Source organism: Dromaius novaehollandiae, chromosome 14 (assembly GCF_036370855.1).
Source record: "Dromaius novaehollandiae isolate bDroNov1 chromosome 14, bDroNov1.hap1, whole genome shotgun sequence".
In the NCBI taxonomy this organism is placed as follows: Eukaryota; Metazoa; Chordata; class Aves; order Casuariiformes; family Dromaiidae; genus Dromaius; species Dromaius novaehollandiae.
Window position 1 is genome coordinate 19,565,013 of NC_088111.1, and position 24,443 is coordinate 19,589,455.

The 24,443-nt window shown below is 42.4% G+C and overlaps 1 protein-coding gene across 5 annotated transcripts in view; it reads right to left on the bottom strand.

Moving 5' to 3' along the window:
- The window catches only part of GSG1L (GSG1 like), an 80,951-nt gene that overhangs the window by 50,807 nt on the left and 5,701 nt on the right, over positions 1-24,443 (bottom strand). For all 5 annotated transcript variants that reach the window (XM_026107760.2, XM_026107757.2, XM_026107758.2 and 2 more), the window contains exon 2: positions 7,259-7,306. In XM_026107760.2, coding sequence (XP_025963545.1) covers positions 7,259-7,306 — 48 coding nt within the window. The remainder of the gene's footprint in view (positions 1-7,258; positions 7,307-24,443) is intronic.

Below are 24,443 nucleotides of genomic sequence, written 5' to 3' on the forward strand. Positions count from 1 at the left end.
CTTCTAAGTGTGTAGAAGAGCACTGGCTGCAATACAGTTCCCTTAGGGACTCCAGCAGCCACCTGCCTCGACAGTGAAATTTGGCCTTTAACTTCCTATCTTTAACTAGCTAATTATCTGCAGAAGGACTTTCTTCTCCACTGATGACTTTAAGAGCTTTTAGGAAAGGACCTTGTTGAAAGTCTTTTGGAAACCCAGGTAGACTGTAACAATCATATATCATTTATACTGTGTTTTGAATGACTATTTAAGGGGTACTGACAGATTTGTGAAACACAACTTTTTTATAGAAAGACTATGTTAATTCTTCTCTATATATCTTATTTTTCCACTTGTATATTTTTAAGTCTTTCTCATAATAGCTAACATTTTGCCTGCTATAGGCATCAAAAAGGTCTGTAGTTCCCAAGTTTCTTATGTAGATCTTAGAAAAACAATTAGTGACACCTTCCATTCCTCTGGTACAAAGGCAGCTTTAAGTGGTTTTTACACAAGACAGTAATTCCCATCCTCCTGAACTCCTTTAGAAGTACTGGGTTCTGGTTCTAGAGATTTGTCACTGTTCATTTTGGCCATTTGTTCTAAGACTTGTCTGCTGGAAGATTAATTGGAGGTAGATCCTCTATCCCTCTGTACTGAAGGATTCCACCAGGAACCTTCCTAAGCTTCTCCATGGGAAACATAGTTACCAAAAATTCATTCAGGTTTTTTTGCTTTAGTCTTTCTTCTTTGAGTGATGCTTTTACGTCTTGAGTCTATTGGCTAGAATCTATACATTCTAGCAGGTTTCCCACTTCCAAGCACATGAAAAGAGAAAGATTTATGATTAGTTTAGATGCCTGTAGCACATTATTCCTCAGACTCTCTTCTGCCCTGCCTTGTTGTGTTTTCACTTCTAATTTGTGGAGTTTATGCTCTTTTTAGTATTTCTTGTTCTGTATGAAGTTTTCTTCCCTGTTTTGCTGTGGTGTTTAACAAGACTGGATACTATTTCATATTTCTAATTATTTTCTGATATATTATGTAGCATCTTTGAAAAATTTTCATACTCTATTTATCCTTTTAGCTGACCCTTTTTATCAGCTTTGCTTCTCTCTCTTTTTTTAATATTCCCTACTTCACAACCTTTTTTACTTTTACTGCTCCTGCAAGGATGCTGAATCTCTATATCTTGTGGTCACAGATACCAGCCATGTCTTAGTAACATTTTTAACCAGGTTCCCCACACCACTCAGGACTTAGTAAAGAATTACAAGTTTCCCAACAGATTTCTCCATGGTCATAAAGTGTGTTTAAATTTTAAACTCTGTATCATACCAGGTGTGACATTTTCTCAGTCTATGCAAGGGTTATTGAAGTTTTGCCCTACTATTTTATTTTCTGTACTCATCCCTTCTCTTAAGTTTAACCCTGCTACTGTCACCACCCCAATGGTGATCATTAATATAATTCTGTGTTTATTGTTTGAGCATACAGTTCATCCACAGAGAGTCTGTGTTGCTCCAGTACGTGACATCTGCTTTGTCTTTCAGTGTAATCAGTACCATGATGTTATTGTCCCTCTAATTATCTTTCTACCATCTAATTTCTGTAAACCTATTACATCAGTAGCCATCAGAGCCAGGCATCTAGTTTTCCTTCTTATTAACTGCTGTTCTAGAGCTGGCTTAGAAGCACATATACATTTAGCTCAGTTTTCTCTTTCTCTGTGCTCTGTTTAGGTGAGACTTTGTTTATTTGCCTTCTGCCATTTGCTATCCTGGTTTTGCCAGCTACTTTTTAGACAACACAGAATTTTTATTGCTGCATCTCTACAGGATGCATCATCATGAGCTGTGCAGAGGACCTGCAGAAGACGTCTCCTACCTCTGCCTGTACAGTCTGCCATTTAAAAAGTCCCTTGTAACATTTTTGAGTGTTAAATGCTCACTGGCAATTAATATTTTCCTTCTGTAAGATTTTGCCTTGCCTCAACCTTCATATCTTCTAAAAAGGCTTGTTTATTTTATGCATGTGAATTTCACTATGAATAAGTAAAACACACTGCAATATAGGCCGTCCCTCATGACCTGCTGCTTTGTCATTCTTAATGGATATTATTCCATAGATGTCACAGCTGAAGCAAGCGAGGACTGACAGACCATTACAGTAAGTTAGAGCAGATTGTTCCTTGCCCATAAAGAGTTTCTCCTGTGAAGCCAGTATGCAAATCCTATCCGGTATTGGTGCAGCCACGTCTAAGCTTTGAGCCAACACCGACCTTTTAGCCTGTTCCTGACACAACTTCCCGACAGGGCTCCCCAGGCCAGAACAGCGCATTTCGGTACACACTGCAGACACTCCAGGTGTTTGGAGACTGCCTGCATTACAGGCACACTGAACACCACCCCAGAAGCTTTTGGGGACACCACCTTTTCTACAAACCCTTGCTCTGCCCAGCAAGGTTCTTCCAACACAGATGCTGTTTCCAGCTAATCTCCACTGCATATATTCCAGTTTTTCACCTACATAAGGAGTTTGGCTGGTCATTCGCGACTCCTCATCCTCCTGCTCTCACTATGACGTTGTGGTTGAAAGCTGACATTTATACATTTGGGGAAAGATGGGGGAGCTGGAATCTCCGCAGAGGTCTAGGCAGGGGAAGGAACAGGTCTGTGTGTGTAGACAGTTGTGGTGTTAAGCTAATCAGTGAAGTCATTTATCAGATTATTTGATGGGACATATTGCCAGTTTTGCCGCTGCTTTCCATTGTGATACTACACTTTCCAGACATAATATCCGGCATGGTCTCTTCTTCTTGAATGCCTCCTCCATGGCTGCTGGGCAGCGCTTGGGCATGGATGTGAAGCAGTGGGAAAGCAGAGCTAGAAGAGGCACCCGGAAAGGCTGACGAGAGGAGGAGCATTGCCCCAGCCAGTGTTCTGGATGGGCACCACACCAGAGAGCGTGGACAGGAAACCTGTGCTCACAAAGATTTGAAGAGCCCAAAAGAGAGGAAAGGCTGGAGACTGAACTCAAAAATGGACCAGGTAGCTAAGAGCAGGTCCTCTGCCTGCTGAGAGGGGAAAGGAAATAGGAGAGAGCTCTGATGGAAAGATAAGGAGTGTGCGGAAAGAAAAGGGGTTAGTGCATGACCTTACTAAGTCTTTATGGCTGCACAGTTACCTCAGACAAAGGTAAATCTGTCAGGAGTTGGGCTGCTTTATAAGATGTGAATAAAAAAGAGGAAAGTTTCATTTCTTCACAGGTGGAGCAAAACTAAAGCGAACACTTCATCCTGTGATGGAGAAGTGAAAGGCCACAATTAAGTCCATTTTTCTGTGTGTGGCACAAGTATCCCTCACTGAACATGTTGCTCTTTTATTCTTTGGACATCAAAAATGCTCAGCAGAAACACAGCTTTGATTATTGTGGAGAAGATCACAGGAGCAACTTAAAAATCAGTTCCAATCTACTGAGATAGTTTCCTTCCAACTCCTTTTGGAAATATTTGCTGTCTTACTACTCACATCTGTAATGAAAATTAGAAAATAGCACACTGCCTGTAACCCCAAAACATCTGTTCAGTGACAGCCCATTAAAAGTCCTGGCCAGAATAACCAACTATTGCCCTATCATCCTTGATCAATAGCAAATGGAAACTGTCATCAGAAATATTTGTGGACACAGAAGATGTTTTTTTCTAGTTAATATCTACCGTCACCAAGCTGATTTTGTTAAGCAGATTTGGCACTAACAACCAGCAGTAGCTAATAAATTCAATGTTAGGCTTACAAGGTTCTGACAAATTGTTGGCAGCTGCCTCCTTAAATGCGGGGAAGGGCTCTCTTAGTGTGGGTTGGAAGTGTTTATTTATACCATACTGTGGGTCTGTTTGCCCCAAATTTGGCTGCCCAGATCTGCCTCCTTTTAGCAGATGTCGTTGGTGCAATATATGCGAAGGGTATAATAGCTGATCAGAGAACTTGGTATCCAGCTACGCTAGTGATCAGCACAAAGGGATTAAAGTTAGAGAGCTCAAGCATAAGTTACTGCTTTTTTTACAGTAAGAATAAGAAAAATGATCTCATTTATGAAAGCAGCATTTGTGGAAAAGATGTAGTTAGCCCATGACATAGATTCCTTCGTGTTTTACCATGAATGGTTTAGGGAATTAGCTTTCCACGGTTTCTTTCAGTTGGTTTCCCTGGATCCAAAGGAAACCTCTATGTGACTGACTTCTAGCCCCATGTATATCAAAAAGCGCATTGGAATACCTCTGAGCACATCATCTTCCACATTTAAGTCAGGCTAGAAGGAAGCTTAAGAACAAGCTTATTTTGATTGCGGAACCAGTCACTTCTAAAGTCCATCACCATGTAATGGCAAGTCAGTATAACCCCCCTTTATATTAATTAAAAGCTTCTTAGCGTAGAAAAGCTGAGTGCCTGGTTGCCACAGATGCAGAGCATCTACACATAGAGACATTTAGAAAATCACAACCCTGAACTGCCACTTTTTAGTGGTGAATGATGCTAAGAAGGTATACAGAAACTGAATGAGTGGAAATCTCATTGTGGAGATAAGTTTAATTCAGAAATCCCCAGTTATACAATGGACAGGAAAACCAAAATATGTTGATATAACTGATCTCAAGAAAGATACTCAGCTTTTGATATTCATTGCACTTTATCAAATCTCATTTCCTTGGAAGAGGAATGAAGAATCTGCCCCAGCACTGGGTGTTACTGCCTAGTTGACAAGCCTCTGAGCAGTGTGTGCACCCAGTCAGCACAGCACGCATCTGGAGGTGCGCACTGGTGTCTCCGTACTCCGGGAGGAGGGGGGAAATCAGTCTCCTGCCCCATACCAGCAGCTGACCACAGGGTTAGCCAGCTGCCCAGTGTTACTGCCTTTACTGCATAGGATGTCAGCTTGGAGCTGAGCAGAGATCAGCTCTCAGGAATCATCTCCTTTCATTACATTCATTGCTACTTTTGAGAAATAGAGTTTCAAATGCTGATTTCTTGAAATACCCTTTCAGCATAGGGGATACTTAGTAAAGTCAATGCCAAGTGAGGGGAAGATGATGAAATTAAAGGAGTATGAGATCCTTTCTAACTGGAAAAGAACAACAGAATAAGCCAAGAAGTTAAAGAATTGTGCAGTGAAAATAAGTTAGGCATCATAACACACAGTTTTCTCTTTGCATGGGATGAAAGTATCTCCAGACGATAGAAGACTGAGAAGAATTCAAACTGACTACATTTTAGTGTCCAGCTTGATGTACAAATGCAGAATTTATTCTGGTTTTGTTTATGAGTCTGGTTGTCAGCAGTTTCTACCCCCAGGTGAGTGTTCCCCTTTCCTGTGAGCAAGCCATACAACTCAACAGAAAGACTTCAGAAACATAAAGAAGTCATTTTCTTCACTAAACCTACACGAGATGTACTCACCTTTCTCAACAAGGAAAAGCAGAATAGTCTAGAAACATACCCTGACACCAAGCAGTAACTCTAAAACTGCTACAGCAAAAATCTATCGCTGACAGCAAAAATCTATTGCTGACAGCTTTTAGCATGACCAACAGAAATACTTAATGTAAATCACTAAATGCTGTCTTGGAAAGTGCGTGGGTGAAGCAACTAAACATTATGCACCAGAATGAACTTGCTCAGAAAAATAATGCACAGAAACATCCCCTTGCCTTTTGAACGCACACAGCCCGTGCAAGCGAGCTCCAAACCTCAACACACTATGCAATAAGCATCCCCTTTTGCCTGTTTTGGATCTGCCTCCTGGTAGTATCATGTAACGTCCACTAGTCCTTGTACTAGGAAAGACTAGCCAACAACCATTCCCCAGGCTACCTTTTTAATTCCTCTCTCAAATTTATAGATGTCTATCATTTTTCCTTTCAGGCATCTCTCCTTTAAGCCTTACCCTTGCCCTTGTACAGAAACTTCCAGAGATCTGATAATTCTTGCTGCCATTCTGCAAACTGGACTGAAAAGGACAAAATCGCACACTATAGTTAATATATGGGAGAAGCTCTTGGATGTATGCATTCATCACATGTCAGGACATTCTCTGCTCCGTCCTTTCCTCTCAAGTGCTTTCCTAATGCTTCCTAACATCCAGTTCCTTTTTGACCACTACTGAATATTGAGCCAGGGGTTTCATAAGAAACATTGTTGTACCCCAAGGTCCCATTTCTGTGTATAAGACTTAGCTCAGAGCCCATTAGTCGTAGTACCTCAGGATTGTTTTTCCCTTAATTTAGTTTTTACATAGTTTATTTAAGTTTACTTACATTGAATTTCACAGAGGCTTGTCTGTGTTGCCTCTTCTCCCACTGAAATATCCCTCTACTTCATCAGTGGTAATTACCCTTCTCTTTCAAATTGTCCAGCTGATCAACAATTAAGATAAATTAAGAACAATTGTTCCTAACAGCATTTATTGCCTCCCTACCAGACCTGATGAAGGTACCATATGTCTGAAAAGTTTTGCGATTCTATCAGGTGATCTAACAAAATATATCACTTCTTACAAACATTTATTTTCCTCTGTCCTTTGGCTTTTCCAAAAGCCGATTATTGGCATGAAGGACACTGCAAAGCTCGTGTGCCCGCTCAGCTGTGGGCAGAGTGCTCCGCCTTGAGCAGGAAGCAGGTTGGGCTCAGCTGCCCACTTTGTCAGTTAATTGAATTCTACCCGATTTTTTTCCCATGATGAATACAATTTTGAAATATGGATTAAATGACTACCGAGAATCTACAGCTCCAATATCAGAGTAAAGAAAAGATTTGCAGCCAGCCCCTTTCTGTGCACTTGATTTTTTTTGTCAGGGTAGCTCAGACAGACAAGCAGCTACGTGGTCACCTCTCACAGACAGACAGTTTGTGCCTGAAAATGAACGTGACTGAAGTTTTCTAACTTATTAATGTCTTTGTGCCCTGATGAAACTGCATAGCATGCTCTTCCTCAGTAGAGGAAGTAGGGAAATGTCTGTATTATGATATACATCTTCATTTCCTTGAAAAAATATGGCTGAATGATGAGAAAATGCATCAGAGAAAAGACAGATTTGAATAAACCCACTAAATAAAGAACTCTCTTAAACCCTTGGCACTTGTTTCAGCTGGCCGTATGTAATCTGGATGACAGACAGGTTCTTGTGCACTTAGAAGGTGTTTCCCCTAGCACTGGAGTACAACAATAACAATACAGATGAGATTTGCAAAAAGGGAAGAAGCCTTGACTGTATTTGTCTTACCTTTTTCAGAAGCTGGGGCAAGGTCAATAAAACTTCGACATTTTTCACCTTTAAAAGAAAAAGATTATTTTAGGAGACAGAAGTTGATTAGTTTTGCTCTGCCTTCCCTTTCTGACTGGTGTTTCCGCTACCTCTCCCACCAGAGATGCTACAGGGCCTCTGAGTTATCATTAGCTCTTTCACACAGAGAGCAACGTTTACCTGGAACTCTGCTCTGGGCAACACACATCATCCTTACGTGGCTGGACTCTCCTATAGGACTACAGGTACTTGGTCAGAAGTGTGAAATACAATTAGTGAAGAGAAATTTTCTCTCCAGTTGTTGAGTCCCTGTTGGCTGAGCGTTGCTCTTTTCCAAGGGCTGGGACAGTGCTGCACTCTGGTTGGAGTGGCACAGTGCAAGGCACTGCAGAGGGATAACGCCGGGAGGACACAGGCCTCTTTTCACCAATGCACTTGCTCCCTTTCCCGTCTTCAGGATACTGTCTGTACCCCATCAGGGTCGAACTGAACCTCCCAGTGCCAGGAGGCATTCCCATGGACACGGATGTCTCTGTCTTAGAGTCGGTGAGACAGATTTTCTCACGGCATGTTCATGGGCCAGTGTGGGGAAAACGGTGGTGGCTGCAGGAGCCTAGTCAGTGTTAGTGAGCTGCCATTGGTAAACCCCAAAAAGACAGTACTAATATTAACAGCAAACATTTTCAGAAAAAAAATGGTATGAAAATGATACAGAGCAAAAAACCAATTTCCTCTTCTTACCATTGCCTGGAAGTACTAATATGTACAGGGGAGCCAAAAAGTTCATGCAGACAGGGGAAAGGGAGTAGTACAGTAAGGACTTGCCAGGTCTGCTGCAGGATATTGGCTGCTCTGCAGTAATGTACTGCCAGAGTGCCTGGGGAGATGGACGTGTGCTATTGCAGCATCTAGCTCTCCCACCACCTTTGAATCAAGCCCTTTCCTGTGGGAAGCCCTGACAAGCGTCCAGCAGACAGTAACCTGGCATCAACATCCCTCAGACAGGGACTGGCCATCCTGTCCAAGAGCTTTCTGATCAAGGCACACCCCAGTTCAAAGATCCCACTAAAGCTCACTTGGCAACACACTGCTGCAGTTGGTCATGCAACATGTTCAGTAATTAAAAAAGCATGAGCGAAGAGCTTTGGATTTGCCTAAATTGTAGGAAAAAGCAGCTGCAGGAGCTGAAGATGGGAGGGAGGACTGCTAATTATCCTAAATTTTACCTTTAGCTTGTCAGAGCTAGATGCAGACCTGCACTAACTGTACCACAGAGATCAGGGCCTCCTTGTGCTTCCAAGGGTGCTGTAATAAAGTGAATGGTGTTGTTCCAGAGTGCAGCCACCTTATCAGTCTTGCAGTGCATGACTAAGAAAACGCATGAAAGAGGCAAGAGGGGAGAGAACAAGGTCGCACAAGGTGACTTGGAGCACTAGGGTAGCAGCTATTGTAGCAACCCAAGCAGGATTCTGTTGCTTAGATCTTTGCAGACACTTTAGCAGAGAATAATGAAGAAAGAATAAGAAAGGGCTGAAGAAAGATCAGAAGTAACACAGAGGTAACATGCTTGGAGTGGCAAAAATAGGAAATGATCTTCCAGTCTTCCCATTGTTATTCTGAAGGCTACAGAGCAGGGAGGATTGCACTAATGAAGGACAAGAAAAAGTGATTTGCTGGATATGCAGGAATTAGGGTCCCATTGTATAATGGGAACAGCCAAGAATCAACTGCCTGCCTGGGCTATGAGGGTGAGGGAAAATAAAAATGGGAAGTTATCCTCAATGACTGGAAAAAGAGAGATCTCTGAGACTTCACTGGGTTTGTGTCCCATTCACTGCTTAGCCACAGAGGTCAGAGACCTTCAGGTTGGGTTGGACAAGAAGGATTCAGAGTAAAGACGGGTCTCTGAATCATCAGTATGGAGAGGCAAGTAGAAGCTTTATTTTTTAAGTCGGACTGAGGATAAGGTTGGTCCTCCAGAGAATCAATGCAAAGAACAGGAGGAGAAGTGGGAGAAGAACCAGGGTAGAACAAAAGGGGAGACTAGATAGGTCTCCTAGGAAAGCAAAATCAGAATGTGAAATGATGAAGAACTAGTTGAGTGGTGTTGTGAGGATGAGGTTATTGAAGATTTCAGTAAGAGTTATTCTAAACAGAGATGAGCTTTTCTCATTTTGTCCCTTAATAAGTTATCCAAATGTGAGAATTTTTTTTTCCAATCTATGCAATTAATGGGAAATGGGAAAAATTAACTCCCCTTTCTTGTCACTCATCCCAAATGCTTGCGAATATCCATTTTCCTGCATTTTGTAGAAAAGAAATGTTGGTGTTTATTTGAAATAGTTTCCCTTCAAAAGGTTCTGAAAAATTTTATCTAAGAAAGGAAAATGTGATGAAAAACATGATTTCTGAAAAAAAAAGGAAAAAAAAGTAGGTAGCAAAGCTGGAGTAAAACACCTTTTCCTTTTAAGCCAGGAAGAAGAAAACTCTTTGGATCATGTTAGCATGTTCTAGGTAGCATTAGTCAATTTATTGGGGCCTAAGAAAGTTTTGCTCCCCATTAGTCAGTGCAGAGCACTTCCAGTAACACCCAGCTGTCTCAGCCCAGCAGCTGCATGAAATCTCCCTCTGTTTAGAGGGAGGCTGCTTCTATTTCTAGTAGCTATTCTCAGACCTGAGAGCAGATCATTCATGAAAATTTTCCTCTGTGAAATCTCACAAAAAAACCTATATCCACCCAATATCACTTTCAAAACGGGGCCCATTATGCTGTGTTATCATGCAATAGTGTTCCTGGTTGATATCATCACCTGGAAGTAGCAGTAAAAGACAACTGGCTTCAACACAGCCCTGCATGTAATCCTTCATCTTGGCTCAGAAAGCTTTAACTGGGAATCTGGGAAACTTTTCATGTCTCAGGTAGCATGATGTCTTCTTCTTGGACCATTTTGCTCAAGCCAAAAGTGTCTTGAACAAAATGGGAACAAATCTAAATTTTCTGACTGGTTTTAGTGTCGTGGTAGTTGCTGATGAGAGAGTTAAATTTGGTGGTCTTTTGAGGAGAAACCTGAAGAAGCAATAAGTTTCAGAACACAAATCCTACAGATGATGGAGGAGAAAGCATATTTTTGAATCGTGTAGCATATCTCCTGAGAAAACAGCAAATTCTTCATAGCTTATGAAAGACTTTTGCTTGCCAATTATCCTTCAGCAGAATGAAGAATTCTTCCATGTCATAACATACCCCCTGCACAATAGCTCTGACATATTCTGAAGTCTTTTTAGCTCCTGTGGTAGTTGCTAATCTACAGCAACCATTTTTGTAAAATGTTTTTTATTTTTAATATATCTGGATATTGTCCATTAATAAGCAGGCTGCTTGGAAGAGAGGTATCTTAATGAAGGGCTCTTGACTTTGGATTCATATAAATTTTCCTTGGAAGAACTTGGTCATACAGGAGACCTACTTACTCTCTCAAGAGGTGGAGTGGGAGGTAGAAGAATTCTTGGAGACTTTCCTGAGTTGTTTCTAGTAAAGATTTGTAACTTATTTTAATTGAACACTTGTCTCAAGCTTAGAGAAGAAGGAAACCTAAACAGGCAAATCATTAAATTACATTCAGTAACTACATCGTTTCCATTGCATCTGCAGGGTGGGAGGCATTTTTTCAATGCAGAAGAGACTGAGAGAGCCTGCAAGCCACAGGACAAAAGACAGAATGAGGTGGAGGGACTCAGCTAAGTGCAAAGCAGTCAGGAAGGAATTCGGTTTAATCCACTGTAGTGTGTGTGAGAGGGAGAAAGAGAGAGACTGGGAAATGAATAACACCTTGTTTTCCTCTCTTCACAGCTTAATGGTAGTGACTACCTTGCTTCATGCATCCTGATTTTTGAGAAAATGGCAGCAGGTAATTCACACATTAAGGATGAAATTAGTCATGGAAGCAATGGAGCAAAAACTAGGATGAAAAGGGAGGAAAAAGTTATTCCTGGTCTTTTAAACAAAGCTGAGAAACTTCTTAGGTGGCTAAAGGTGGGCTCAGCTGAGAGGGGCATGGTGGGGTGAAGTTAGTGAGTAGGGAAGAAGTCACAGCAACATGTGTATAACAGTAGTCTATGAAAACTGGCAATTACAGCAATCATGACAGGCTAGTACCAAGACTCAGACCTGAGCTTTTATGGTTTGGGAGCATAAAATTAGGATCGAGTTTTTGGCTAATGTAGCTCTCTGTAGAGTTACAACATTTTGTGATGAGCGTACACCAGCTCTGGCTACTCTGTGCTTCACTTGTCAGAGAAAATGGCTTGAACAGCCTTCTCTGAACAGCTTTTCCATCCTCCACTTCTTCCCTGTACACCTATATAAAATTAAACACACAGATAAGGGATCATCTCTATTTTTTTTCCCTGCAACAGTGACATTCAGTTGGATTAGACTCTGGTAGCTGAAACAAAACTAGTTCAACTGATGATCTCACACAAGATTTCTACCATGCTAGTACCACTTCTGAATGCTCCAAAGTGGCTGGCAGATAACAAGGACAGCAGGATCTGACCACGTAAGTTAAAGTGGGGAAAATCCATTAATAGGTATTTATGCCAGATTGCAAAGTATTAAAAATACTACAAGGTCACATTTTCTTTGGTCACAACTTTTACTATTCCAATGTGAAATTTTTGCTTCTGTTGGAAATTCTCAAGCCATAAGAAAAAGGGGATTAGAAGGACGACTAGGCATAAAAAGTTAAACTGATGGGTTCTAGTTATGAAAGAGAGGCTCCTATGCCACCAGCCATGAGAGAGCAACTCAGCTCAACAGCATCAGAGGAACCACATCATCTACAGCCCATAAGCACTGGACTGTCATTTATGAGCAGGGTTGACCAAGACTTCACAGAGTTTTCATATAACAGGTATCTACCGCTGTCTAAAAATGTCAGTTTTGTAATGCTCACCTGAAACTGTGTATCAAAAAGCAATGTCAACAGCAGATTTTTCATCCTAATAATAGTATTTATACTAAATTTCAGCTAAATGGGCAAAATTCCATCTAGTGTCTTGAAGATAAAGGCCTTCAAAATTTGAGTACACTCGGACAGATTTTCTGTGCTTCATTTCAGAGGATGTTTATAGCTTTGGTTCAAACAAACTCGAGGGGCCATTCACTTGGGTCACTTGTATAAAGCCCAACATTCAAATTATGGCTGCCCAAACACTGTGCTTTTCACTCAGTGAGGATGTGAATGAGGGGAGAAAGGCTGTTTTTTATTATTCTAGAAATATTTTATAAACCAAGCCGTGAAGACATGCTTATTTTTTCATGGAACAAGGTAAGCAGAAGAACAAAAATCATGCTGATCCTACCTGCAGACGCTACTGGATTCACACTGTCAGCCAATTATTTTGGAAAGTTTTTTATTAAATGCTTTGAGAATCGGCCTGGGGTCCCAGCTGGGCACTTGATCATACGGCACAAAGCAGAGAGGCACGTACTTTCCACAAGAACTTGATATTTAGAAGGTACTGGCTTACTGGGAAGATGGAAGGCTTCATCTTTCTGGGAGGGCTGAGCAGAGAAATTTGTCTTACTCTGGTTTCTTTGGTGCAGAAGTCTAAACCTCACCTACCCCCCTCTCAAAATGGCAAGAATCCAGTCCTGGTTTAGATATCAGACATGATTATGACAAACAAAAACTGGGTCAGAAAACAAGCTAAGCAATTGCATAGCATTTCCAGATCTTTTTTAACCCACTGTTAAAAAAGTGGGCCAAGTCATATCTGTCACACAGCCCTGTGACGTTGGCCCAGGTACTCTCTCTGCCTTGTGGCTGTTGCATCCTTTTATCACTGTAAATTAGATTTCCTCTGTTTAGGACTCCACCTCTGCTTTCGCAGGCACTCTGAGAAGCATATTGTTTCTGAGCAGGAAATGTGTCTTGAGGATGAATGTTTTGACCTTTCTTTCTGCTTCTTCAGGCAACCAGAGAGATTATAAAATAATTCCTCCATTCAAGTGCATCCATCCTCCAAGTCTACGTGTTCCTTTCGATATGATATGTCAGAAGGTGACCAATAGCCTGCCTGAAGTAATCAGAGCACTGCATGCCTGCCAGAGGCAATGGAGAGGAATCCATTTAGCCCTTTAAGTCTTTAATTCATGCAAAGACAGCTAAAGGAGGAGAAGATTTTTTACGAGTTTTCCCAATTTTGATTACACAGTCAAAGACTGTTTTAGGAAATGTGAGCCATTAAAAAAGAATAAACAGCAAAATGCTGTAGAGATGTTGAAGTCAGTGTGTAATTTTTTCTGAATAGTAATTAATTATATGTACAAACCCCTATAAAATGTTAATTCTTCTGGTGTCTTTGGTGCCAGCATTGAGATGAAAAAAAACAGTCAAATGATAGCTGTGCTGAAATAACAATCTATTATTATAATGCTATTATTATTACTTTTCAATTTACTCTTTACAGTTTAAAGCCTATAGTAAATATGCTAAATGCGCTGTGTATATAGTCTGTAGTCTGTTTGTCTATGTGTACGTTGCTATAAAAGAAAAAGTTCACTTGCAATTGAAATGAACATACAGAGTCACCATGGCAGAGAGAAGGACTTTTACTTCTTGTATCCAGGCATTGTCAAGAGGATAGTCAAGGAAAGGAAGGCCTGTATCAAAGCAAAATATCTATTTCCAAAGCAGTAAGGTAGTCCATACTTGATGTTGATAAAAGCAGATTGCACAGAGGTTTTCACTCCAGCTATATGTATCTATCATCTGTGGTGTTTGTTTCAAATGTGATCTGTTACTTTTATTGGGATTTTATCTTAACCTGACTTCAAGGTAACTGGCTAGCACTGTCATCCCTCACCCATGGTTGTGGTGAATCTGAAGCCATACTACTGGAAACCTTTAACAAGTACCTGATTCTCTAGCATGTCATCCCAGCACAGCCAAAGGGGAATGGCATTTTCCACCAGAGAAGCCACATAGGCCATTTGGAGAGCCGGAGCTACGTAGTGCCTTTCAGAGGCACCATGGCGTATTGAGAAAGCCTTTCTGGTACGCCCGGGTGCTGAGGGGGCTGATGGTACCATAGTGTTTGGCTGTGCAGGTGCCTCGTCTGCAGGACAAATGCAGAGAGTGTGATCAGGGGCTATCCTGAGGAACGTGCATCCTCATCCTCCCTCAACCCAGCTTGCCCATAATGCCATCTGTCCAAGGAGAGCTGGCTGTAACCAAGGCCTCCAGGTTAAATATGGACAGAAAACGCGGGAGTGTCCAGAAGGAGGCCTTTTGGAGCAAAGGCACAAAGAATAGTTGCAAACTGGGGACAGAGTAAGAAAAGCATGGAGGGGGATCACTTTACTTTCAGTTGTTGATTGCCAGATTGTGCTGGGTTTAGTGCTAAAGGTTGTGATTCTGTAGGAACTGCACAAGCAGTTGCTGATGAAGGACGCTTCCCTTCATTGTTCCATGTATCTATCATCCTGTCTTTGGAGCACAGGAAAAACCCTCCTCCATATTCAGTGGTAACCACTGGTGGTAATTTTAGATCATGTTCATACCCCAACGTGCAGACATGCATCTCACTGAGAGCTGAAGATGTCAGCAGTGCTTTCATTTTTCCTCTTAGGATTTATTCTAAGTTATTTTTGGATATCTTGTATAACTGATCTCTTAAGCCCTCTTAAGTTTAATTTTAGACTTGGCAGAGTTTATCCTGCTGTGCTGCCCTTTTCAGACGCATCTCCTCCTCATACCCGGGCTCCTGGAGAGCCTTCAGGGAATACAGAAAAGGCTGGCAACTGTGCTCTAGGTTATGGATTTAACAAGAACGGTGTCTAAGATCGCCTTGATAGTCTTGCCCTCACCCAGTTGCAGCAGTGATTCTGAGGGAGGAGAAAGCCAAGGAATGGTCTCTTCTATACATAACCCATTTACATAGAAAGAGGAGGTGCGACCTGGCTTGAATGCCCTATGCTCCCCTGCAGGAGTGGTGGCCATGTAAGGCGCATCTGAAGCTCTCTGGAGCTCAGGGGTGTCAGGGAGTTGCTGAGGAGAGAAGAGTGTCTGAGCAGCTAGACATGGACCAGAGTCCATGGCACCAGCTTCCCCTTGCAACCAATTTCTCCCATGGCTTCCCAAGGTGAAGTGGAAATATGTCATCCGTGCAAGCCCTGCAAATGCATTCTCTTGTAACCATTCCTGCTCTGCACAGGCTCAGTCATGCTGCAGTTGGGTTTCCTGAGAAGGAACTATGGATCATAGGGGCTGTGGGTCATGGCGGTCTGGGTCCAGCAACAGGAGAGGTGTGTGTGTGTGTGTGTGTTTCTCTAAAGAACTTCAGTCTTCTGTGTGTGTGTGTGTAATCCGTTAGGGAACTTCAAGCTGGACCAGCTGGAGAGTAGGAGGAGACCCACATCTGGAAAGACCCCAAATCTGAGCTGATTGCTGGGTAAGGGGCCCACGATCTGTGCATGGATATTAAACAGACTTAGAGCCCATGCTAAATTCGAGGGATCCATGAACGCAGTGTGCTTGTGAATCTGCAGCGGGAAAGGGTGTGCACGTCTGACTAGTGAGCTGCAAACCTGCTGAGCCGGAGGGGAGGAACAGGAGTGAGCAGCGTTGCTGCTGACGTGAGTGCTGTCGGTGTGTCTGTGGGTGATGGTAAAGGCACGGCTCTCCCTGGGTTGGTCTGTGTGGCCGGCTGCGCTAGCATCACATGTGTGCGCGTGTGCGCGTGTGTCTCCGTATCATAAATACGTGCTCAGCTGGACCTGCAGAGGGGAACAGCAGCAGCCCGGCTGGGGAGGAGAAGTCCTCTGGGTCTTAAAGTCCTCCGGGCTGAGTTCCTGCTCCCAGGAGCAGGCACAGCATTTTCTCAGACAGGCTCGCTGAGGCTTTTTCCCGTTTCACAGCTCTGCAGCTGCACAAGCCCCCACTGCATTGCAAGTTAAATGTGTTCCCGCTCCTCAGGTGTTTCTGCTGCAAAAGGCTGGCCTTGGGCTTTGGTGTGTTCTTACGAAAAAGTGTGCTGGAAAAACTGGATCTAATCAGTGCGAGTGTCAGACCCCGGGGATGAGGGAGAAAGCTGCTCGGCACAGGGGGATGACCTCTCTGCCTCTCTCACAGCATGAGGGCTGTACCTTTCCACAGCTTCTCCCTCCGCTCCTTGCAGTGTGGGGGGATATTCTGACCTTTCAGCCCTTCCCAGCCTATGGCATCTTCTTGCCATGAAAATTGTCTCATGCCTGAAAAATCAAATCATTTTAGGAAAAAGAAGAAGGCTATGTAAACTGAACTGAACTGGTAAGGACAGAGGATGCTGCAGGGATGGGAAAGAGGCACTGCAAGACACTGTCCTGCAAGTGTCCTGTCACCTCAAGCGGATCAGCGCAAGCACCACCGAGCCCCCCTGCACAGACACGAGGCCGCAGAGCAGCGCTGGCAGGCCACCGCCCCAGACCCCTCCCTGTCCCTAGCGCATGCAGCTAGTGGGGCTGCTATCTTACCTTTTCCGCTGAAGAGACCTACCTCAAAGTCAGCCACACTTTGAAGCTGAGCTGCTCCTGCCTCTGCGTTAGAGGCAAATGCTTGTTCCTCTTACCTTCCACAAGCAGAGGTCAAAGACACCTGTACCTTCCTAGCCTGATCAGTGATTCGAAAGGAAAAGCTAAGAAAGAGAAATGGCTGTTCCGCATCCCCCAGACTGAATCCTGCCATAAAGCTAAGCAAGACAGACTCCTGCAGCTGGCAGGACTACACAGCATATTGGCGCCGGGGCTGTGAGCTCCTGCTCCGCTTGTGCTGTGCACACCGTATTGCTGCCGCGGTGCAGCTGCTTTGCGACAGAGCAGATTTGCCTTCCAAAGTGGACGTGGGGTGACATCCTCCCAGGGGCTTATGGAAGTGGTAGGCTCTTGAGAGCAATTGCAGAAGTGTGTAAGGACGGCTGGACAGGCAGGTCTAAACAAGCATAGGTTGGGTCTAAACTATAGCACCCAGATGGTATTCAAATTTCCTAACATGGCTGTTGTGATAGCACGGGCCAGAAACTGATGTCCTGGGTCACGCTTATTGGCCTATGTTCCTAAATTCATTCCTCTTTGAACTAGCAATAAAAGTCATCTTAATAACCAGAGCACCAAATAAAAGCAGCTCTGAAATATCCAAGTTTTCATGTCTCCCATCTAAATGATTTCAAAACATTCTAGTTAAATAATGTGACTTGAGAGAAATGTGGTAGTTCTGACTGGGAGGAGGATTTCTGTTATAACTCTGCTTTTCATCTTGGAGAAAAAAAAAAGAAGAAAAAGCTGTCTATATTCACTTACTCTGCATAAAATTTCACGAGTTCAAAAGTATAGTTTTGAAGGAAATTTAAATGTTTAAATTTCATTTAAACGGCATTTCCTTTTAGTAACACACTGGCTCCCAGCCTATGAAAGACAAGGTCCCCTTTTTTCCCAATAGGCTCTAAAAAGTCTTTATCTCTCATATTGTATGTAGAGTCATGTGACTTTGATGAAGTTCCCACACCATCTACTGAGAGTAAAATCATTGTATTTGTCTAAAAAAAGATATAATCCTCCAAGGATTCCAGCCTAGGAAAGAGGACGAGGACTGCAACACAACTTCAGTGAAATAAAGTACTACATTAGGGGAAATGCAGGTTAATGAGCTAATTCAAACTGAGTTGTATCAGGTTAATTAAGAAATAAAATATTCCCCTTTTGATTAAACTGATCCCAGATGGAGGATTTAATTGAAATTTTTCTAATCAAAAATCAAATCTTAATCAAATCTGAATGGTCAATTGGATAATGTTGATTTTGCTGGAATAATATTGTCTTCTGGAAAATAAGCCACTTGTTTCAGAATGACATTAAGTTTTGTCTTGAGCTATGAAAATTGTTTTCTCTATCTCTAACAACTGTCATTCATACCTGTTGCCTGTCAGCATTTCTCTTGCTTCCAAGTAACATGAGAATTTGCTCTATTTGTTCAGCCTCTGCTGGAACAACTCACAATGTTTTTCCCTTTTGGGGCTGTTTTTAAGTCTGAATATTATAATATTTCTTGCTTTCTGTAGACTCAGCCTCTTTAAACTTTCTGCTTCTTAAAGTGAAAGAGCACTTCTTTAAGCTTTCCACTCTCTCATTTCAGGCATGCGTTTCTCCTCGCTTTGCATGTTCACAAAACAACCACCTTGGTAATAATCGCGTCGGAGAGGTAAAGTCCATGTGTTCTGCAGACTCTGGCGTTTCCTGTCTGCTTCCCTGGAGCACTCGTCAGCTGTGCGGGGGGCACCGGGTGCAGGCAGAGCAGGGAACGTGCCAGCGCGTTGGTGCTAATCCAGAGCATGTGCCATGGCAACTGTGTTTTCTGCACTGAAACTCTCCCTGTTGCGAGAATCTCTCCCAGTGTCTGAAAGCAAACTCCTCCACAGTCTGTTCTCAAATCGTGTCTAATTCAAACACGTCCAAGTCACAAGACTCATCTGATTATCTTAGTTAGCCCTGATGGATGGAGTGGCCGTTTGCATATATGCATCTATCATTTCCTGGAAAATAGTTCAGATTATTGAATGAATAGGAGAATCAGGGAAGCAATGGTGCAGAGAGAAGCTTTCAATGGCCCTGGTGTCAAATTAGATGTGACTTTATAATCAGGAAAATATGAAACAAGGGAAGCAGTTCTGAGTTGGTGTAAATGTTTCACACCGCGGCGTGGGGAGGTGGGAGTTGTTACCTGTTCATCCCTCGGGTGAGCCATCTGCCACACTGCGCTCAGCTCTGCGGCCAGAAACACTGCACCTTGCTTTGAGTCTCATTAGCTGTAGGAAACTCATCTCTTTCCAGTAGTCGTTCCAAGCAGTTAATGGGAGTGCGGAGGTGGCTCTCCAGCTCCCTGGCTCTGCAGGGAACTCAGGACTAAGGATTGCCCATTTCCTCCATTCACGCAGTCCCCATCTGCAGACAGCTGTGACACAGTACTCTAACTAAAGGCAGAGTGAAAGTGGAAGGCAGGGTGATTTTGTTAGTGGAACTACGCCAAAATAAACTAGCTATCAGGGGGTTCGGTATGTGGCGGACTATATGCCATGGATGGTCTCCCAGGAAGCTGGTAAAAGGCTCAAAATTATGCTTTTCATAGAACATATAGCTGATATATACTTCACTTTATGATGTACGATTTATGCCTTCCATGATCTCTCATGCGACTGCATTAGCAGTTCCATTCGGGTTGGTGATTAGCAAAGACCAAAGAAGTAAGTAACTGATAAGAGCCTCAAGTCCTGGCTGTAGGAGAAGCCATGTGGTTCAAGATCTCCCCCGCTTTCTACTGATTAGCTGCGGATCTTGGTGGAGTCTTTTTTAACCATGCCAAGGCTTTTCTCCAGAGGACGCCCAACCTGAGCATTTGCATTGGATCTGTGCCCTAGCTGCAGCGATATGTAACAGGGCAGGGAGAAATGAAAGTCACTGAGAGCAGAGAAGGGATCTCCATTTCACAGATGGGATTGCTCCAGAAAAGAAAAAATTGGCTTTTGAAGCCAATGTGTGCCAGAGACGGGGAGGAAGACAGATTCAGGACAGGGCATTACTCTGATGGCATGGCATGTTGCTGTGAGCATGAATCCTGAGGTTACATCTTCAAACATATCCAAGGGAGTGTAGGTAAGAGCCAAGGCAATTGCTGGAGGAGTAAGGACCTTGAATGCTAGAACTTGGAATGCATCAGCCTGTATATTTTTCTTACAGTTAACACTACAACACTATTTCTTTTCTGGCTTGCCCATCTATCTGCCCTCTGTTCTTAGCTGTTGTGTTTCACGCTCCCTGCTCCAAAATGAACTTCAAAAACTTCTCCCAGCTTCCCTACTTCCCTGCTTTTTGGGTTGGGGCATCTAGTTTTACCAGGCAAGCTTGTCTAACCCCAAGTACAGAACTTAAGACAACCTTGACCTTCCAGCCACAGTCTTTTAAAGGAACATAACAAGACAGACTGTATGACACTCGCACACAGCCCACTGCAAATGAATATCCAGTGGTTGAAATCAAGTGGAAAAAAAGTGTTTGCATTTCCTTTTGTGCACCTTATTTCCAAGCTCATACCTAAGACCTTTGCACCAAAGTCTCACTTAATAGTTTTTGTCTGTCAGGTGAAACAAAGTGCAATCAGGCTAAAAAACAGTATGATCTGTTTCTTGGTCTCTCCAGATCTGGTGAGTCTAGAAATGGTGGAGTGACCATGCTTCCCAAGCAACTTCTCACATTGTAAGCATGGCGTATGTCCTTCCCCTCCCTCCTTGCCCCCCAAATACAGCCAAATGCAAGGACACATTAAAGTTAATTTTGTTTGACTGTGACTATTGTACAAGCCAATTCATGTCATTCTATAGTAATAACATTTGCTTCTCATTGTTTACTGCCTTCTGTAGTCCTCCTATCATTTGCAAGCTAGATCAGAAAAGATGTATATTACCATTTAAATTACCAACAGTGATAATATACACCAAAATGTGATTCACAGAGGGTTCTGCTAGAAGCGGCCTTAATCCCCAATTAATCCCCATTTTGAGATCTCTCAATAAGCCAGTTTTTAATTAACCTAATGTAAATTCTGTTAATTCCATATGAGGGAATTTTTAAAATCAGGATGTAGCATGGTGTTAAGTTAAATACCATGGGGATACTGTGACAATTGATACTCCATCCCATATTTATTACTATAGACCTGAATGCATTTGCTCTAACTGGCGCAAGAATAAGCATCTCAGTGCTCTGGATCATCATTTGTATTTCTTTGAAATATAGGAACTGTGTGCTAGTCTTCAGCCTCTTTGAAGTTTATTCAGTTAGCAAGAGATTAGGAGAGCTCCTCCGACATCCCCTTTAAGACTGCTGAGTGTAAATGGGGAGGATGGAAACATCCAAACAGAAAGCAACATAGTTTTTTGCCCATGACACACGCAGAGTAACTTATCAAACTAAGGACCAGATCATTGCGTAGTCCCACACGTCTTTACTTGTATGTTATGGGCATCAGCCTACAGGGATTTTGGATCCACATTTTTATATGATAGATGTTCATACAGCTGTTCTATCTAGCAGGATCAGGAGGACCTCTGATCCACAAATCCCAAAGTGCCACAGGCACCCACTATCTTGAACATCCTAGAAAGACCTGAAGGCCTGTAATAAAACAGCGACCATGACAGAAGCCAAGGCCATCATGTACCACAGGAAGAGAATAAGAGTGATCGTGAGGACAACTAACAGATCTAAGAACTCTTATAATTAGCTTATATTCCTATGGTCAGGACTATCTTATCCTATAAGCAAAAGCCAAGAATTTGTTAAGAGGCGTTCACAGGTGCTTTTCTGAAATGGACCTTTCCCCATGTTATAAAGAAAGGAAAAAATCCATTACCATCCCTGTTATCTAGCCTGGGGGAGATTTCTTTTCTGATCCCAAATTAGATCATCAGCTTAATGTTCAGTGCATGAGCAGACATACCAATTAGATACTGAGAAGCTGTAATAATGCTAGCAGCAGCAAAGCATCCTCCTTACATACTGTCTCCAGCTGTAGCCAATTTCTGATGCTTTAAGAGGAGGCATAAAACCCTCCAGAAGACATGAGATGCATCAAGCAGGCAACTAATTCTCTCCTGGCTCCCACCAGCGACCAGTAGAAACCCTGAAGCATGGATGTAATATAATATAATATAAACACGATGTGAACAAAGGCAGTCAAATGAAGACTGCTCCTTTCAGACCTCATTAAGATACCAACAAATCAGATATGCAGAACTCACTCCAAGCTTCCTCGTGCCAGAATTATTCCTCTTTCCTCATACAGTTCCTTTACAAAGTATCAGTTTCAGCCTGTTCATTTTCTTTGCTCACATTGCCCTCCCTGGAGGTCAGATCTACAGACTCACTTCCTGGGAACCCTTCTGTGGATTTTCACTTTTTTTCTTTATGGAAAATTAAATTTTTTGATCCTAAATGCCTGCCTGTTACTTAAATCATCATATTCTTTTCCTGATGTTTATTCTGAAATATATACATAAGGTATCATCTTATCCCCGCTAGATCTTCAATTTGTAAGGTGAAATAAGACCCATTCTTCTTTTGTTTTCTTGAAGCAGATTCTCTTTTCCTTAATCTACCTTGGAAATCCCACTCTGCATCTATTTCCCACCCTACCTTTCTTTTTTTACCGTGATTATGCATGATGATGTTAACAAGGTGCACCAGTGTTACCCGTGTCTTTCATAATGATGCTGATTCTTCCCTAGAATAACACCTTTCCTTAACATAGCAGCACTTTGGCAGCTCACAGTCACCCCAGAGTCAAAGAGTGGCCCACAACTTGTTTCTTATTTTGTTGCCTACAGCTGATATTTCCTGTGATCTCACAGAATTTAATGCCTTAGCATTTGGTGCTTTTAAATTTCATTTTATCCTAATTATTTGAATACTAGTCTTCCTAATCAGACCATCTCACCTTTTTAGGTATGCAGAGACACCTCTTCTCAGTAAAGGTGGTGTTCCCAAACTTTGTGCCACAGCATATATAATGAGTGCATTGAGGGTAGGATTGCTGTCTCCAAATTAAGACTTCTGTGTTGGAAATTTCAGCGTCTTGGCCAGACTCCTCTTCTGGACAATGAGAAGGGAAACTAATTCCAGGATCTAGTTCATATGACATCAGGAGGAACTTAGTCTCCCCCCAAAGTACTCATTACTCTTCACTGATTACAATGATGGTGCTGATCAGTTTAGGCACGGACATCTACATTTGCTACTGTCCACAAGTTTGCTGTGGGATTCACCTTTCCTTCTTTTTCCAAATTAGATGAGATTAATTGTATCCCTAGTTCCTTTTCCTAGATCGCTAATCACATAGTGATAACAGAATCAGGCCCAAGACCAAATTTGAGGATCACTGGAACTAATCTATCCCCATTGTGATCCTTTCCTTTTTCATATTACTTGCCACAACTTCCTTGTTAGCCTGTCCTGTAATCATTTTACAACTTCTCTGTTTATCCGCCTCATAATAATGTAAGGTAAAATCTGCACAGCAGATTCAGACATAAGGTCTACCTACTTCAGCATCTTCTTTCGCACATGATCAAATAATAGATATTTAGGGAAGAACAAAAAAAAAAAAAAAAAAAAGGTAAATACGGAGTGGTTCTGCTCTTGATATGTTCTCCTCTTGACATACCCCGTATCAGAGTTTGGGGACTTCCTGGTCAGCAGTTGCATCCAAATCACTGTGTTAATAGCACCAATAGGTATTTCCTCCCTGTACCAGGTAGTCCCTATATTTGGCCTTCACAACACTTCATGGCAGGGAGCTGCACAGGAGAGAGTATTTCCTTTGTCTGTTATGCCCTCCTGTTCTTAGATGACGGAAGTAGTGAACAATATTTCTTGCCTCATCTCTATCATTCCCTATCAGTCCCCATCAGTGTCATAGTTCTCTGCCTGCTGTGTCTCAGTCTTCTTTCCAGTCTGAAGAGGCTACGGCTATTTAGCATCCCCTGATGTGGAAGTATGTCTGTATCTATCACCACATTGTTATGGTTCTCTCTGTCATCTGTAGCTCTTCTGTAAAGAATTTTCAGCGGGATACTCCATCAAACGCTTTACATAAATCCAGGGAGACTGGGTCTAATGCATTACCCTTGTCTAAGAAACTATTCATCTTGTTAAAAGATCTACCTTCGATAAAACCCTACCTTCAATAAAACCCATTTGTTGCTCTGTACTGACTGCTTTCCCTGAAATCTGTCCTAAGGTTGCTGGGTCAAGTGGCTTGTCTCTTTTTTTTCCAGTCTTCTTTGAATATAGCAATGTACAGATTCATTACAGATCCTTGCTACTGAAGTTGCATTTTCATGTGCCAATTATTTCAATAGTCTCAGGTGGAGGTTATCCAGCCCCCCTGGGTTCAGTTCCTCTATCACAGGAAATTGTATCTTTAACATAGAGCTCTACCTCCTCAATTTCTTTTACCCACTCTTTCCTTCCTAAACAATTTATAACTAGCAATTTTTACATTCCAGTCATGCAGATAGACCCGCCAGGTTTCAGTCATGCCAATTATATTACATTTCTCATAATCCAGCAAGAATT